General features: G+C 48.5%; 1 protein-coding gene across 2 annotated transcripts in view; it reads left to right on the top strand.

Annotated features, from left to right (window-relative positions):
* Ntf3 (neurotrophin 3) overlaps positions 1–15,735 on the top strand; it is a 70,617-nt gene extending 54,882 nt beyond the window's left edge. For both annotated transcript variants that reach the window (XM_004643563.2, XM_023703744.1), the window contains one exon: positions 14,634–15,735. In XM_004643563.2, the coding sequence (XP_004643620.1) occupies positions 14,634–15,428 (795 nt within the window). In that variant the 3' untranslated portion in view covers positions 15,429–15,735. The remainder of the gene's footprint in view (positions 1–14,633) is intronic.
* The last annotated feature ends 2,364 nt before the right edge of the window (positions 15,736–18,099 follow it).

The raw sequence follows: 18,099 nt of genomic DNA, 5'->3' as shown, positions 1-18,099 counted from the left end.
AAAATATAAAATAAGTAATGCCATATTAATATGCTGTACTGTGAAAGGCTCTTCAACAACTTCTGACACTTGCCAGTTTTGCTGATAACCCACTACTATTATGGACTATTGGACTATATTGGGTTATTTTGCTGAATTCAAGCACCTACAATCTTTAGACTAGTTCCAAGTATGAAAAAGTCCTTTAAAGACTCCTCCAAATACAGCTTCTTTAACTGCAGTGGAACACCCATCTCTGAAAAAACAGAACAGAAAGGGGGAATATGTTGAGAACCACAAAGCTAGGAAATCGACAGACTGCGTTTTTGTAGATGTGGGATGTCCCCTTCTTCGGTGATCATAGGCACGGGATTTTTCCTAAATCCTAGGACTTTGATAGTAGAGACCAGTGTCTTTTAGGAAAGGTATAGACTCGGGTCAGGCAGCAAGGTCTGGTTGTGGTTAGACATCTACCTGTGACAACTTTAAGCCTTTCACTCACTACAGTATGCCCTGGATTTCTCAACTTTAAAAGGGCAATGTCCTTGCTCGGTGAAGTCTTCCTAAGACTTTCTTCAAAAGCCAAGGAAAGGGCAAGTAATTTTCAATTATAATCCTCAGTCTATAGTGGATACGCAAGCTGTCATCCTTTTTCCTTTGAGAGTTGATTGTGTATCCCAAATATGTCAGTGTCACGCACTGAGACCTATGTGTTTTCTTGAGTGTCTGGGTCGCAGATTTGCTGCAGCCATTCTGGTACCCTGCTTTACCCCCAGGGCATCCCTAGGAGTCTGAACCTGTTAAGGACCACCCTGCTTCCAAGGGAGGAGGGACTCACAGGGAGCCCCAGGCTCCTTCCACACTTGGAAGCTGTCCCCACCCCATCTACTAAACCCCTCCAAGCTTTGAGGCCCACCTTCCCCTGACTCTTGGCAGTCCTTACAGGATAGTGTGAAGATGTGTTTGGCATGGCTGTGAGGCTAACAAACTCAATCACCAAAACAAAAGTATCTGAAGAGGGGAAGGGTCTCTTTGCACCCACAAAGTAGGTGTTGGAAGTTGCCTTGGAAAAACCTCTTGGGCTTTATTTATCACAGTGGGTAGCCCCCCAGGGGGAGCCGTGTGGGGGAAAAAGACAATAGAATGCTGTGTTGCCTTGCTAGGAAAGCAGGCTCCAAGCAAATCATGTGGCAGGCTCAGCTGGGGCACTGCTCAATTAGCCCCACTGCTTAAAAGGAGGGTCTCTCTGCAGCTGTTGGCAGCGGGTGGGCCAGAGCAGAGGCAGCAGCTCCCAGGCACAGGGAGGTGACCCTGCAGGAATCCTGAGAGGGCACTTCCAGGAGGAAAAGCAGAAAGCTCCTGTCCCTGATGTCATCTCTGCTTCTTGGACAGGGAGCTTCAGAGGGAGCTGGGGTATCGTTCAGGAAGAGGTGGTGTAGGAGATGTGGAAGAGGTGACCAGGAAAGTGAGCATGCACCACTCATGCAGAGTGACCAACATATGGAACGTGTTATCCGGAAGGGTTACAGGCTGAGCAGCTCCTAGGGGCTTCAGTGTAGAGCGGGGGAGGGGAGCCTTTGGAAACTCAAGGAGCTTTCTAAACAAAAGGAATTCGAGAAAGGCTGGAGAAATAATGAGAAATGCAAACTTGACCCAGAGTTTCTTTCTATCTCTGGGGCTCCTCCACTGCCTGTGCTTACAAGTTTCCTGTTCTGGGACCAAGCCACTGCTGCTGATGGCCTTGTCAGAGGGGGCAGCCATGGCAGACTAGGGGATGAGTGGGACCCAGGAATTGGTTTGTTCCTGTGCTAGCAAGACCCCAGCCTGGCTTTAGACTGAAGACAGGGCAACGGCTAGAACAGGAAGGATCTCAGGGCTGTTTTCTCAGGATTTTGCTTTGCATACAGGAGGAAACTGAGGCCTGCCCCAGGTTGGAGAAGACATGCCCGAGTGCTCGCAGTGGCTATGTGGGTCAGCAGGAGGAGGCTCTGCTCTCCAGCAGTCTCCCCTTCTCAGCATCGCCTTCCCAACATGCCACATAATACACACCACACAGACACACACATGCATATCCAGACACACATACACACACATACCACCAAGTGGCACATCATCAAGCAGACATCCGACACACACATGTACACATGTTTAGACACAGACAGCACATCCACACAGGGACTTACATGCCACACACATGCACAGGCACATCATACCCATCATACACACATGCTGACATATGTATAACACACACACATGGATAGATACTACACACATAACTGATGCCTGTTTCCCAGCAGCACATGTACTGCTTTGAGTACCCTCCTCTTTCCAGCCTCTGATGACAGTAGTGCCCCTGGGGCTGACCCTCAGACATTCTTAGGACAAGGACACAGGTCAGGTACCATCACAGCCTGTTTCATGGGCCACTGTAGCACTGTCAGCCCACATTTCGTGCTCCCCGCGATGCTGAGCCATGGCCCCTCAGTGTCCGAGGCACCAGCCTGCCCACTCTCTTGATGTGACAGAGCTAGTGCAGGACTTAACAAGCTTGGGGCAGCGGTGGTCATAGTGGTGGTGAAAATTCAGAACTTAGAGGCTCCTGGGCAGCACCCTCTCCTATCCTTCCTTTCCTTCCTGTAGGACTGTGACTCAGCTGAAACCACCTCTTTCCGTAAGACCCCACCTTCTCTGTTTTTCTCTCTCTCTCCTCTCTTCCTCTCCCTGTCTGTCTGTCCCCATCTCTGTCTCTCACACACAGTCACACACACACACACACACACACACACACATGTGCACACATATATGGTACACAAGAGTCTCGGAGGGCAGGGATGACTCCCCCTCTGCTCTTGATGTTCAGGACTGTAAGTCACAGAACCTGAGCTGGAGGCCACCTTCAAGCAACTGACAGCAAGGAACTTCCATGTCCTTTAGGGTCTGGTTCCAAGTTCCTGTCCATGCACCAGGGATGACCTGAGATTTTCATTTTGTTAGACCTTAGACCTACCCTCTAAGAGCTTTATCTGGGCTGTCTGAACAAGTGTAATGAAATGCTGTCATTGTCACTGAAAGACAAATGATACCAGTAAGCCGTAGTAATTTTCCCAGCTGTGAGTATCTGCTTAGTTTTTGCTCTGCAACAAACCACCCCAAAACATAGTAGCTTGGAGCCAAAAGTATTTTATCATTTCTCAACTGTAAGGGTCAGAACTTTGAGTGGAACTCTATTAGGTGATTCTTCTGTGCCATGTGGCCTTGACAGAGGCCACTTGGTTGACTTTGTCTGGCAGGCAGGTCAACCAGGTAAACTTCACTTGCAGGACTAGATCTCTACCAGGAATGGCTAGAAGGCTGGACTCAGCTGGTCTGCCCAGGAGACTATCTCCAACATGGCTTCTCCCACATGGTAGCCTCTGGACCCGTAGACTATTCATATGGCCAGGCCACTGACGCATGGTCTCTTATGAACTAGCCCTGGAAATCGCATAATGGTGTTTCTGCCGTTGTTGACCAAACCAGGCACAAGCCTATTCCCATATAAAGAGGGGAAATACACACCCTTGCTGCATGGGAAGAGTATGAGAAGTTAGTAGCCATACTTAAAACTAGCAATCATGCATGTACACAGTATCTGGTCCAAATGTATTTAAAAAAAAAACAAACCTTCATATAGAGTAGGGGGTCATGACAGTGCATGCCTTAATCCCACAACTCTGGGAGACTGGAGCAGAAAGAGTACAAATTCAAGCCTAGCCTGGACAATTCAGCAACTTAGTGAGACTCTTTTTCAAAGAAATAAAAAGGCTGGGGATGTAGCTCAGGGTGCAGGCCCTGGGTTCAGGCCCCAGTTCTGGAAATAATAATAATTTACCCACTTTTACTGTATGATAAATTAGGAGAGTCCCTCGTATGCTAATGAAGTCTCCCCTGTCAGCCTCCAGAGATGTCTCCTGAGGCCCATGTTGTGCAACCGCCCTCTGATACCGTTTCCTGAGTCTGCACAGCTGCTGTCAGGGCAGGGCATGCCCCAGGCATCCTGGCAGCTGGCTGGAAAAGAAAGATGTCAGTTTTGGGAAATTGACATTTTCTAACATCCTGAAGGATGGCCCTGATGGCATGGAGGAGCAGGGAGGCCACAGAGACACCAAGCCATGCATCAGAGTGTAGTCACCTAGAGTAATGGCAGGCAGGAAGGAAAGCACACACACGCACTCCCGAATACCTGTGCAGGGTGTGGATGGGGAAAGGAAAAAGGGAAGAGAAGGGTTCTGCTTCCATCAGCATGTTACCAAGACTCTAGTGCTCTCCCAGTGTAGCCCTGGACGTCCCAGAAGGGGCCCGCTCACGGGACCCCGTGCCTCCTCCACCAAGGGCAGACTTCCCTCCGTGTGTGTTCACAAGGACTGCCCGATGTGTGGCTCTGCGTGAGGAGCGTAGAGTGCTGGAGACCTCCGTTCTAGTTCTACCTCTTCTGCGCTTCCTCTTTCATTTTGGTGATTCCGTACTCTTCCCATTACACAAGAATCTTAAGAGATTTCAATGCTGGCTCCTGGCTCCCGAGTTTCAGAGGGGCACAGAGAAACAGGGAAGACTGGAAAATGAGGCTGGAAGTAGGGATCACTGGCTCTGAGGAACTGGCTCAGCGTTTGCATAATGTGATCCAGGTAGTCCAGTTAGAGCGAACCTTTGAAATTTTTTAGTTCAAGATTTCTAACCCTAGGATCTGTGGGCTGCTTAGCAGGGCTAAAAATTTTCCTTTCTGTGCACATGTATGTTTTTAGCAAAAAAAGTCTTCAGTTTGCATTCTGAAGTGGATCCGTGACTTTGAACAATTAAGGCCACTTGCAGAAAGCTGTGTAATTCTTAGCCAAGGGTGATAAGGTCTGCCAGGATGGTTTTTAGAAGACTGGGTCTTTATTTCCGTTGTCACTAGAACAAGGGGTGGGGCATACTAGCACATCAGTAGATAAGGACCTGAGTTTTGTGTGGAACATCTTACCATCAATACAAGTAGCACCACTGTTGTCACTGGGTCCCCAAAACATGCAGTGATTCCCCTACAGCCATAAACTAGCAAATGGCAGTGCTGATTCCATTAATAAATTAAAGCCAATGATCAACCAAAAGTCTACATTTGCTTTTTTTCCCTCAACTAAATTGGCCACTAAAAAAAAAAAAAGAACATATAGGTTCTTGGTCTTCTGTACAAATAAGAAAGGGGAGAAAGAATTTTTTTTTAATCTTTTTTTTTTTTTTTTTTCAGAACCAAGGGTTGAATTCAGGCCCTTGTGCTTGCCAGGAAAGCCCTTGTCCTACTGAGCTATATCCCCGGTCCAAAGTAGAAGTTTTTTTGTTTTTGTTTTTTTTAGTGGAACTGGGGTTTGAATTCAGGCCCTTGCACTTGCCAGAGAAGCACTTATTCCACAGAGTCATCTCCCTGGTGGGAAAAGAATATTTTTAAACTAAAAATGAACTTGTTAGTCTCAAGTTTTCCAGCAGCCAAAAATGAGTGGCACCAGCACTGGACTGTGAAGTGTCCTTTGTACATTTCGGCAGGTCTGTCTTCAATCTCCTTCTTTAAAAAAGGTAAAGAAGGGGGGGGGGAAAAGGCAGGGTGGGGACAGCATTGATAAAGCCGTGGCGCTTACTGCCTGGATTGCCCCACCAAAGTGACAGGTGCCTTGGGCTCGGAGTGAGTTGGGAGGTATGAAGCGATGTTGGCTGAGAGTTAGGACCCTGGATGCCACACAGATGAGGGTTTGGATCCTGGCTCTCCTCTTAATGGATAAGCCATCCTGGGCAGAATTCCTTAATCCCTCTGAACCTCAGTTTCCTCAGCCACACAGTGGGGATAATAATCGTATCAGTGAGGATTAATTGAAATAATCCATGTAAAAATGTTCTGCAAAACCTAGCATATGCTGAGGCTCAGTGAGGGTTAGCCATTATTCCAAATGATCATTATGACTTGTGTTTGTGATTAAAGGCAGCTTTGGATTCAGAGGGCTCATGCCAAAATAGCTTTCAGAGGACAAGCTCTGCACTGGTCTGATGTCTTGCCCTGCTGTCCGGAGCAATCCCCTAGACTGTTAGGATTGAAGTCATAATGCTTAGTAAGTGCCTGTCACACACTCCAGCTTGGAAAGGAGATGGATGTCTTGTCTTTCTTGTGCAAATCCTAGTGTCATGACATGAGTGGGTGAGAACAGGCTCAGAAGATCACGTGACACCCTTTTGCCTAGGTTTCCCTACTTGTAGAAGTGCCCAGATGCACGATGGTGGTTGTGGTGTGTGGAGGGAATGGACACCATGTAGAGCGAGACAGCTGTGGCCCTGCAGTCCTCAGGCAGTGGGAGCTCTGGGAGGTGGACAGTACCCAGGACAAGGCCAGTCCTGGACAGCACCTGTGAACCGCCAGCCGCCACCTCAACCCCCTGCAGGAGGCTGGCCGTGATGGGGCAGCCTACCCCTGACCCTAGAGGAAGAGCTGCCACTGACCAGTCTCCCTACAGCCAAGTCCTCTTGGGGCCAAGCCCAGCCTTGCTGTTAGCCCTTGGTAAGTCCACACAAGGTTTGGGCATTGCCAAGCCAGCTGTGGTCTCAGCTGGGAAGAGGTGCCCAGAGTGGGAACAAAATGGAAGTCATACTTTAGAGTTTCCCTAAGGCTGCAACTCCAACAAAGTCAGTTTCTTTATTCTGTCATTTTGAGTTTCATTCTTGGCTGGGTGCACAAGATATCTTTAACATCATCATCCTCATTTTTACTTATATATTTTTTCTTTTGATACAAGGTCTCACTTTGCAGTTCAGACTTGTAGCAATCCTCCTGTCTCAGCCTCCCATAGTGCTGGGATTACAGGTGCATGCCACCACATGTGGTCCCAGGAATTGAACTTGGGACCTTGTACTTGCCAGGCAGGCACTTAGACTGCTGAGCTATCTCCTGGCCCTACTTATAATTTTTTATATCTACTGTAATTATTGAAATAAGGAGCCCCTATCTGCTAACAGCATGCCTTTGTGCTGTGTAGCATTTCGCAGGACAAGTGCATGACGCAGAAACTCAGGTTGAACACAAGGCACATATTTATAACAAAAATATTGCTGAAGAAATTAATCTCCGAAGCTTAGCACTCCTTGTATCCCCAGCTGTCTCTGCTTGAAGTAACTTCGCTCCCCTTTGTGGGTTTGTAAAATGGAGTTAACGCAGATGCAGAAACTGATCCCCAGATGCAAGTGTCGCATTAACCAGCTGACTGTGAACCATCCAGCCTCATCTTGGTGGGTACTGGGGGGGGGGGTGCGTGAGTGGAGATACACATGCATGTGTGGAAAGTACTATATGCATGCGTGGGCTATATGCATGCCCCAAACACTGGAGCCAAATGTGCTAGATCAGTGCCGCCAGGGCCAGTCCCTGGGCTGACTCAGTTTCGCTGTAGTTCCTTCCTTGTCCACTTCAGGCCATGAAACGGGAATTAGTTCTGTGCTCAGGACAAACTAAACCTGCATTTCCTGGGGCTCCAGTCAACACACCAAGCTCTGGTGTCTGGGCCAAGATGGGGCAGAGCTGAAGGGCCACTCGGCCTGGGAGCACGAGTCCCGCCTTCCTCCAGGGAGCTGTGGGTGCACATTGCTTTGACATGTGCCAAACCTTCCACCTCTCACCGCCTTGGGGCGAGGAGGGTGTGTGTGCTTGGAACAGTGTGAAATTCCTCTCCCTACAGCTGTGCAGTACAAGCTTCTAGCTTTCTACCTTCATCTCAGGCACATTTTTTAAAGGGTACAGGCCCCTTTGTACAAGGCTCCTGAGTCATGTTAGGGCCCCAGAAAGTAGCCGTTTGGTACTTTGTGAGAGAGCTGGCCCAGCTTTCTGAAGGTCTCTGTTTTATCTTGTTTCACCCTGGAAAGCACCACCTCTGTTGACTGAGTACCTTTTTCTGCTGGAAAACCAGCATCTCATGAGCCTTGAGGGCCTTGTTCTCTTCTAGATCTTGGAGCTGGGCTTAGTAATACCATTCTGAACCTAATGTTTTAAGTGTTAGCTTTAACAAGAAGCAGCAGCGTAGACTCAGACAGGGATTTTAAAGAACAGGTGTGGAAGTTACTTTCCCAGCTCTGCTTCTACCTGTTGATGCAGACCTGCCCAGAGTTCAGAGATCAGCAATAGGTTCTCCCTAAACACAGGCAGAACACATGGCTCTTCCTTGTCCGAACCGTGGATCACTTTGGGCTCTCTGTGCATTCAGAGCATGCTCACCTGCATTTTGGGCCACAGTTGCCAGTGTGCTTACAGTGTGCTTACCCCTGGAAGACTGGGGTAGAATTGTGAGTCCCAGCCCAACCTGGGCAACTTAGAGAGACCTTGTCTTATATATAAAAAGAGAGACCTTGTCTTACATATTTAATTTTTATTAAATAAACCATAGACATTGCTCAGTGCAAAAGCTCTAAGTTCATCTCTAGTACCACATACACCCAGGGGAAAAGGAGGAGCAGAAGGAGAAGTGAAGAAGCAGAGGAGGAAGAGTATTTCAGGGCTCTTCCTTTGCCCAGTGGTGGCTGAGGCTGAATGGTCAAATGAGGAGCTGGAAGGGACAGCAGAAAGCACAGTGGTGCACAGCCCCATAGCTGTGTACTCGCTTCTCATTGACTCCTGGCTGCAGCTCCAAGCCGTTCCCTCCCTCCCTCCCTTCTTTTTTCAAGCACTTCCCAGTCTTGTTGCTTTTGGATTCATCTCCATCCCAGTGGGCTGACCTGCGTGTTTCCACCATGAATATAATCCTTCGATTTTCAGGTTGACAACTCCAGCGGGGCTGGGGCTAATTGGTGTGTTCTTGCTGGGGTCTGCACCACCTTCCCTTTGGGCATCATCTGTGTGTTTTAATTAATTTGTTATTTTCCCTCTCTCCTGCTTCCGCATCATTAATAAGGAGATTAACTAAAACCAGACCAACCTCCAGTAGAGATTCCCCGTAGGCTCTCTCCTCTCCCACTTGCCATGGTCAGAAGATCTTCTTGTGGCCCACTAACTAATTTTGAGGCCTTGGGATCTGTGATCTGAGTGAAGCCAGTGTGAATGAATTTTGCACTTCAGATTTGGGGAACAAGCTCAGCTGGTCTTTTATATGGCCTTTGTTTAATCGTCCCCCACATTCCTTTCCCTTTTGTCATTCTACTTTAAATCTATGTCTTCCTTACCTCTCTCCCTTTCCACCCCTGAGCAAGATAGGTGGGTTATCTGGCACGATGTGTCAGTGGCACCCTCAGCAGCGGTCGGAGGTTGTTGCAGCCTTAGGACCTCCAGAGAATTAGCCAGACAGTGTCCCCTCCAACCCTAACCACAGAGTATATTCTCCTTCAGACAAGTGCATCTGTACAAGGAACAATGACAGCTCTTGAATTTGTATATGAAACATTTACCTAATTAAAAATTGCTTTCATGTTTGATTTCATGACTGCTTTCTCAGGAAAGCTAAAATGGAGCCTTTCTGCACCCTTTAAAAGGCACCCTGCTTCCAGGCTGTGTGGTGTTCTGTGGCCTTCAGGGCACACTCTCTGCAGGGGCATGACCTCAGAGGTCATCTGATCTAGGGACACAAGAGTCAGTGAATTTCACTGACTTTCATGAGCAGTGCTCTCCTACGGAATCTGGGAAGGAGGATCAGAAGCAATGGACCTCAGGTCCCCAGAAACCTGGAGCAGGTCTGTGATTTCTTGGGGAAGGACTTACGGCAGCCATCCTGGCTCTAAGCTTAGGTCTCAAGCTTCTCCTGGAAATTAATGCTCTAGGTGACTGAGAGCAGGGAAGACAGAGAGGCAGCAGAGTGCAGTCATTAAGAGCATGCACCTTAGCCCCAGACTCTACTCAAATCCTGGTTCTGCTCATTAGCTGGTTATTTAACCTCATCATGCCTCAACATCCTTGTCTGGAATGGGATATGTAAGAATCCCTTCCTCAGCAAGGTTGTCACGAGACTCACAGGTTTCATGCACATCCATATATAAACTCTAGCATTTTTATCCATGATGTTCTGCTGTAGCAGACTAGTAGTATACTCTGTATGTATGAAGCCAGAGGTGCAGCTGGTCCAGTGTGGGGAAATGCTCCTGGATAGGTGACCCGGAGCCTGCAGCGTGCAGCCCCATCTCCATGTGGGACAAGACACAGGTTGCTGTGGGCTCGGCTCCTGTGCCACTCTCCAGCCCGGCTTCCCTTTCCATTTCAGCCGCTTTCTTGGATACCCAAAAACCCTCTGTGTGTATTGTAAACTGAGCCAAAAGGAGGAATCAGAAACTGCTCTCTTTTGAGTATTTTGAGAGATGGTGAAACCTTGCAGGAATGTTGCTCCAGGGACTGAGAAAACACCATATGTGGGAAAGCATTTTTAAGTGGGGAAAAGAGCATGTGCACGTTGGCCGGGATCTGGGAAATCTCCAAGCAGGGGAAGTGGGCACTGGGGAGAGTGCAGGAAGGGGCTTTACTGAGGTCTTTAACAGGTCTTTTTCTAATTATAGCCAAGAAGAGCCTGGGGACCACGGCTTGCTTTAGAGCCAGGGCCTGTATTTTCTTTGGGAAAAGAAGGCAGGATTGATTGGCTTCCAAAACCAGGCTTGGCAGAAGCCCGTGCAGCTCGCTGTCGAGCCAGTGAGTAGTGCCTCGGGTGGGTCTTGGTTGTCGCAGGGGCCCATTCAGTGAGCAGACATTGAAACCCTACCACCTGTCTGGCCCTGTGCTGAGTATCGGGGATGTGTGGATGAAAAGGACATGGTCCCCATCACTGAAGAGGAGACACGTGGGTAATGCTAACACAGCAGTTGCTTACACGAGGCCCTATGAAGGACTGTGAGCTCTGGCCCAGAAAGTCGCTGCCTTCCCAGAGCTAGGTCTAGTGGCCCCACCTCGCTGTGTCCGTGTCCCTGCAGGGAAGTCATCCTGGGAAATCCCACCTGAGGAGGTGGGCGGGAAATAAAGCACATTAAGAAACGCCACTTCCCTTCAGTGCACACTTGCGTTCTTAACGTTCACCTTCTCTGTGCCTCCAGTTCCCAGTCCTCTTATCCTCTCTCTTCTCCCACCGCCAGTGTGGCTGCTCTGAGATCCAGCTTTTGGGAGCATTTGGGAGAAAGCCTTGTGGCCAGGAGGCCGATGCCGACCGCTGTGAGCCAGATGGAGAGGAAGGCATTCTCCAGATGCATGGTCCTCGTGTGTGTGCGTGCCATGAGGGTGGGCTGCAGCCCCTCTTCCTCCAGAGAAACTTTAGGTTCACCTTCAGCTCACATGTCTATGGCGCTGGCCGGGCACTGCCACTGTCCTGAGTGCCTTCCCGAAGTTGGCTGCACACAGGCCACATAGTATTTGCTGAACCTAAGGCCCAAGAGTCCCTATCACTCTGCCACTTATTAGCAACCTGACTTTACCACCAAATCTCTAGTTTGTAATCAAAAGGAAGAGGTTTTCTCTAGCTTCAGATGTATGTGTTTGGGGAGTTTGCTTAATAACATTTTGGGGCTTGCTTTCCAAGACAAAGCTAGAAGCTTAATGGAAGCCGGCCAGGTTTCAAAGCAGGTTTGTGTGTGTGGTTCATTTCCATTACTGACTTCAGATTATCATGGTGGGCTATTTGGATTGAACGATATGAGACACTGTAGATGCAGAAATGGGCTGGACCCACACCAACCTGCGTAATGCTGGGTGGAGATGCAGTACTTGCTACAGCCATTTGGAGAACAGGCTGAGAGGACACAAAGCAGGCATAGGGTCTTGGGAAGCATCACAGAAGAGCCAGCTGAAGTGTGTGGCGCTGAAGAACAGGAACAGCTCGACATGAGAGGTCGCAGAAGGAGGCAGGTGGAAGGCGCATCATAGGTATACAAGTCATCTAAAGCTCATTCAGGTAGCACTGTCGTGAATGGGGGTGGACTGTGAATCATGTAACCCCATTCGCCACCATGAAAGTGCCCGGCCAGGGCCAGAGAGCAGATCGCCTCTAACTTCCCTGTGTGACCCCTCATCTGCAGTTTGGGTTTTTCTAATCTATGAAGATGCTATATTGAGATCTGGAGTGTCCCCAAAGACAGATGTGTCAAAAATGCTTTGTCCTCATGTAACTACTGGCAGTCACAGAACCTTTAAGAGCTGGAGTCTAGGGTGGCATTTTCAGGCCACCTCTGAAAGGGATCGAGGGGTCCTGGTCTCTTCCTTTTTCTGTTGGTCTCCACCGTGTTCTCCCAGCATGTTGTGCTGCCTTAGCGCCGAAGCCACAAAAATCAGTCACAGACTGAAATCTCTAAGATCACAATCCAGAATATCCCTTTGCTCTTTATGAATTGAGTCTTCGGGTATTTGTTATAGTACTGAAAAGCCGACCAACTCAGAAATGAAGGCATTTGCCTGTAGGTGGCTTTTCTCCTCAGAGCCTTCAGTTCCATATTCAGGCCGTCACCCAAGGAGGTCTCCTCTTGCACCCTGCGTCCTCCAGTGCCACAGAGTACTGTCTCAACAGGCGATGGTGGCCACCTTACTGCCCTATCTGTCACAGCACCACGGACACCGCCAGTGGGTGCCCTGACAGCCCCTGTGGCACGTTTCCCTAAGATGATGTATCTTGCATATTCTTAAATTACTTTGACTGGGATTTGGGGAGTTCTATAAATTGTTTTTTGACAGATCGCTAGTCCTTTTGTTTTATCTTAGCTATAGTCTTTTCAGTGGTTGGGGAGTGATCTTAGCTGCCTGTCTACCTACTTTTTATGTTCAAGTTTCATCGTGTTGGGCCTCCAAGGTTGAAGAAAGTGTTCTTTCTGTACAGAGTCGGGGAGGAGGAGATTAAACACCCTGTGGGAACTGCTTTCCTGGGATAATTTTCTCTAGGGAGGGCTGGCTGTTAGACTCCTTGGCTTGACCTGAAGGAGTCAGTTGTCCAGATAATGGTTCCCAGAGAAAGAAAAGGGTCCCCTTATCACAGAGGCAGGCCAGGAGCCAGGAAGCGGAAGTCCCAGCATAGTTCCCGCAATATTGTTGGTCTTTGGGGACACGAGAGCCACAGAACTTCAGATAAGACAGGGGAAGAGATTGTGTATGAGGCCGCAGGGCAGGCTCAGATATGGTACGGCAACACAGGGCTGCTTTTCTATTTCTCGTGACAACTTTGTTTATTTCCTATCTGTTTTCCCTCTGGATTTAGTAAAGTCTTTCTGAAAATACCAAAGGTGAGCCGAGGGAAGCATTTCTATTTTCCATGTTTAGGCAGAACTTGAAAGAGGAAATGATGGGCCTCTGGGAGCGAATGAGGTGGCTGCAACGATAATTAAGAGTAAATAACTCAAGGGGAGTGGTCTGAACCCGGCTGCAGCTTGGGACCACCAGTTCAGCCACCCTTCTCCGCCTCAGCATCCCCTTCCTGCGCTAACCCTCAGAAAATCTGGGCTCTGCTCCCCGACAGGGGAGCCCAGTAGCAGAGGTGTCTGGAGATCAGCCCTGCAGTCCCACAAGGACACAGCGGGAGCTGTGTGTTGAGCTTCTACTATGGCAACAGAGCGCGAGTGCTGATGGACTGAGTGCCACTCGAACGAATGAGGAGACAGCCGAGTCAGAAATAGAACCACTAAAAGGAACATTTCATAATGGAAACTTTAAGGACTCCCGTTAGGCTGAGCTGGGCTTGTTGCCTCTCTGTCTTCCGCAGGTAGTGGCTCTCGGCAGGGCTGCTGTGTGAAGCAGTGGGTCTCCGAGGGTGGTCAGATCAGCTGGGCACACAGTGGTGCGTGTCTGTCTGAGAGCCTGGAGTGGCGCCCTGAGACCCAGGCCGACTCCCAGCATGGGGAGTAGCCCTGCACATTCATTTTCAGTGCCAAGACAACAGACTCTGCCAGGTTTGGTAGCACAGACTAGGGATAGCTGATGCAGATCCCAGCCTCAGTGCGCTCCTTTGAAAGACTCAGAGTTGGGGTTGGGAGCAATAGAACTCTTTTTCTTCCTTCTTTCAATATTTCTTTGCATATTTGGTACAGGGTCTCACTGTGCAGCTCAGACTCTTAGTAATATTCCTGTCTCAGCCTCCCCGGCACTGGAATTACAGGTGTGTGCCACCACTCCCGGTTTGGGGCTGGCACGGTGCACCTAGGGTACCAGGGATTAAACTTGGTCCTTGCGCTTGCCAGGCAGGCACTTAGACTTCCGAGCTATCTCCCCAGCCAGAATTCTTTTTCTCTGAGACAGCTTGAATGCTCTGCTGCTGGCAAAGGAGGTAACAATGCAGTTATATTCCTCAGATTTAGGACTTCATAGCTGCCTAAGATGGAGTGGACTGACTGGTCTTTGCTGCTTCAAGGAGTGGCTAACGTGTCAGGACGTCCTCTGCACGCCCTCAAAGGCTGCCGGATAAGGCAGACGGCGGCACAAGCACAGTTGGTGCTGTCTGTCCGGGGAAGATAGCAGATTCGTAAGGGCTGCATGTGTCCTCCAGCATGTCCCATGGCTGAGGACATAAATAGCCCTTCTGCCTGTGCAGAGAGGAGCCTACTGTCTACCTGGGATGGTCGTGCCCTCTCTCTTTGGCCACCTCAAGTCATTCTAGCCTCAGATGCCAGAGCCAGGAAGGAGGGGCCTCAGCTGCCATGGCTTGCTGTTAATGCCTGTGTTTCCTTTCCAGATCTTACAGGTGAACAAGGTGATGTCCATCTTGTTTTATGTGATATTTCTCGCTTATCTCCGTGGCATCCAAGGTAACAACATGGATCAAAGGAGTTTGCCAGAAGACTCGCTCAATTCCCTGATTATTAAGCTGATCCAGGCAGATATTTTGAAAAACAAGCTCTCCAAGCAGATGGTGGACGTTAAGGAAAGTTACCAGAGCACCCTGCCGAAGGCAGAGGCCCCCCAGGGGCTGGAGCAGGGGGAGCCTGCCAGATCCGAATTCCAGCCAATGATTGCAACGGACACAGAACTGCTGAGGCAACAGAGACGCTACAACTCCCCCCGGGTCCTTCTGAGCCACAGCACACCCCTGGAGCCCCCTCCCTTGTACCTCATGGAGGATTACGTGGGCAACCCTGTGACGGCCAACAGAACATCACGGAGGAAGCGGTACGCAGAGCATAAGAGTCACCGAGGGGAGTACTCGGTGTGTGACAGTGAGAGCCTATGGGTGACAGACAAGTCATCCGCCATCGACATTCGGGGACACCAGGTCACGGTGTTGGGGGAGATCAAAACCGGCAACTCTCCTGTCAAACAATATTTTTATGAAACAAGATGTAAAGAAGCCAGGCCGGTCAAAAACGGTTGCAGGGGGATTGATGACAAACACTGGAACTCTCAGTGCAAAACGTCCCAGACCTACGTCCGAGCACTGACTTCAGAAAACAACAAACTTGTAGGCTGGCGCTGGATCCGCATAGACACCTCCTGTGTGTGTGCCTTGTCAAGAAAAATCGGAAGAACATGAATTGGCATCTCTCCCCACATATAAATTATTACTTTAAATTATATGATATGCATGTAGCATATAAATGTTTATATTGTTTTTATATATTATGAGTTGACCTTTATTTATTAAACTTCAGCAACCCTACAGTATATAAGCTTTTTTCTCAATAAAATCAGTGTGCTTGCCTCTCCTTAGGCCTCTGCCATCTGTTAACCTTGTTTTGTGGCTCCGCTCGGGGCCAACCTGTAAACTCTGTGTACACCAGTATTTTGATTTTAGTATTGTCAAGGCCATGACTGTCATTGTAGTAAACTTGTTAAAATCAGATGATGTCAGAGTTGTGTATAACACACTTATATCCCCTTTCCAGTGTAGTCCCTGTTGGCTTAGCTGATTATGTATGGCCCCCATAAAAAAATCATACCCCAGAGATTGGGCATGGTGGTGCACCTATAATCCCAGCACTTGGGAGGCTGAAAACAGGAGGATCACTATGAGTCTGATCTGTGTGGTGAGACCCTGTAAATCCTATAGACCCTGTATTAAATACAAAAAAAAAAAAAAAAATCATACCCCATAGCTTTGAGCTGAACCTTTAATCCTGGCCAGCAAGCACACAGTCAGGTCCTCACTTGACCTCTGCTCTTGGTCATGCCAATAAGAATTAAGATTTATAGCAGTGACAAGGCTGTGGTTGCTGTTCAATTTTAGAAGTTTCTTTTCAGCACATTTGTTTTTTGGATGTTAAGTGTTGGATCTGTCTCTGTCTGTCTCTGTCTCTACCTATCTCTCAGTCTCTCTCCCTCTCCCTCTCCCTCATCCTTTTCTCTTCCTCTCCCTCTCCTTTTGCCCTTTGGTTTTGTTTTGCTTTTGGTAAGCAGCTTGCACCATTTTAAAAATAGGAAAAAAATTAGCCCAATATTCACAATCATAATTTCTTTTTCTTTTTTCTTTTTTTTTTTTTTTTTTTTCATTCTTACTCTTTTGTTTTACTTTGTAGAGTAAGGAATCAAACTGTAACAGAATCATTTTATGGATACCCAGAAGCAAAGTGAAATGACGCATGCATAATCTATACAGAAAATAAACTCACTTATGGTGGACCTCTTGCCCTGTGGCTTCCTGCCAGCCTGTAACTTCTCCTCCCCCTGCAGGAGCAGCAGGAAGTCAGACCCTTGGTTTAAATTGCAGCTCCTTCCCTGGGACCTTTTCCAGGTTTTGAAGACTCTGGGCACTTGGGTTACTAGGGTCCTGACCAGATGGGAGGACCTGTGGGAGCTTTCCAACATGAAGCTGGCATCTGAGAGCCCCTGGCCCCTTCTCCTCCTTCCTCTGGGTCCTTTCTCAGGCTTAGTGTTCCACCTTGGTAGCTCTGTTGGTTAATTTTTCAACCTAAGATGTAAAAGATCCTGAAGGAAGGGACCTTTCAGGTGCTCACTATGAAGTTCGCAACTGCCGAGGGGTCACTGCGCTGATAACCTCTCCTGTCCAAGAAGGAGTGAAAAGGACAGAAGTGGCCTCTCCCAAGGAGCTGGGAAGTGGTTCATCCTCTTGCAGCTAGAGAGTAAGAGCTCTCATCTCCCACCTGTCAGAGGTGCATAGCGTCCACTTGCCCACTCTCAGAGCTGCTGTCACCACTGTGAGACCCTGCCCAGCTTGGTGAGGGAAAGCAGGCAGCTTTACCCTTGCTCTGGACCTACTGGTAGACTCCTTGTGAGGGCGGGGCTTTAGACTCAAACCTTGCTGTTGAAATCTTTGCCTTCAAAGGCTGGGGTCTGGGCCTTGTGTTCCCCAAACCTCCGGAATTCTGGTGGATTTTCGCAAGATCTGAGGTAGAGGATTTGTCTTAATCAAAGTCCGTTCACCACCTAGCCCAAGAAAGTTGGACCTTAAAATCCATTTCCTTTGTTCGGGACTCTAACCAAACCACTGGCCAATCTTGCAAACAGACTTTTACTACTTCTCCATGGATATCCAAGAAAGATAGCACTAAACCCTTCCTTACAGTGAAATTCAATATTTTCCTAGCAATTCCACATATTTACTTTCCTGAAGGGGTATATGTGTGTCTTAATTACTTTTCTCTCGTTGTTGAGACAAAATACCACCCATCAAAAATTAAGGAAGGAAAGGCTTATTTAGCTCACTGTTTGTAGAGTTCAGTCCATAATCTGCCGGCTCCAGTGCAAGGTAGCAAGGCACAGGGGTAGCAACAGTTCACGGTGGTGGAAGCCAGTAAGAGCAGCAAGAGCAAAAAGGGCAAAGGGAGGATGCAAGCCTCTTTCCCTCCCTTAGATTATATGCAGGCTACCTGCCCGAGGGTGGGGGCAGCCCTCACACTACCAATCCCAGCACTCGACAGTGAACCAATCAAACTCCAGATTCAGCCACCTCCAAAAAGCCCACCACCATGCCTGCAAGAGGCTTCGGGGAGACATCCAGACACAAACACTAACAGTGTGTGTGTTGTTTTTATAACAATATTAACCTCCCTCTCTTTCTGCCACCCTTCCTGTCTATTGGTATTGACATTCTAGGGTTTGATATTTTTGACAATTTCTCTGTTGTCCCTTTTCCTCTGTGCGCAAGTACATGTGTGTCTGTGTGTGCTTAATGGTTCATCGAGTCCATGTAAAATCCTCCACTGAGCCTTGGAGAGACCATCTGCATTTATTTTATCACTTTGAAC

Source organism: Octodon degus, unplaced genomic scaffold, assembly GCF_000260255.1.
Source record: "Octodon degus isolate 3935 unplaced genomic scaffold, OctDeg1.0 scaffold00178, whole genome shotgun sequence".
Lineage (NCBI taxonomy): Eukaryota > Metazoa > Chordata > Mammalia > Rodentia > Octodontidae > Octodon > Octodon degus.
This window is presented reverse-complemented; position numbering and strand designations above follow the sequence as displayed.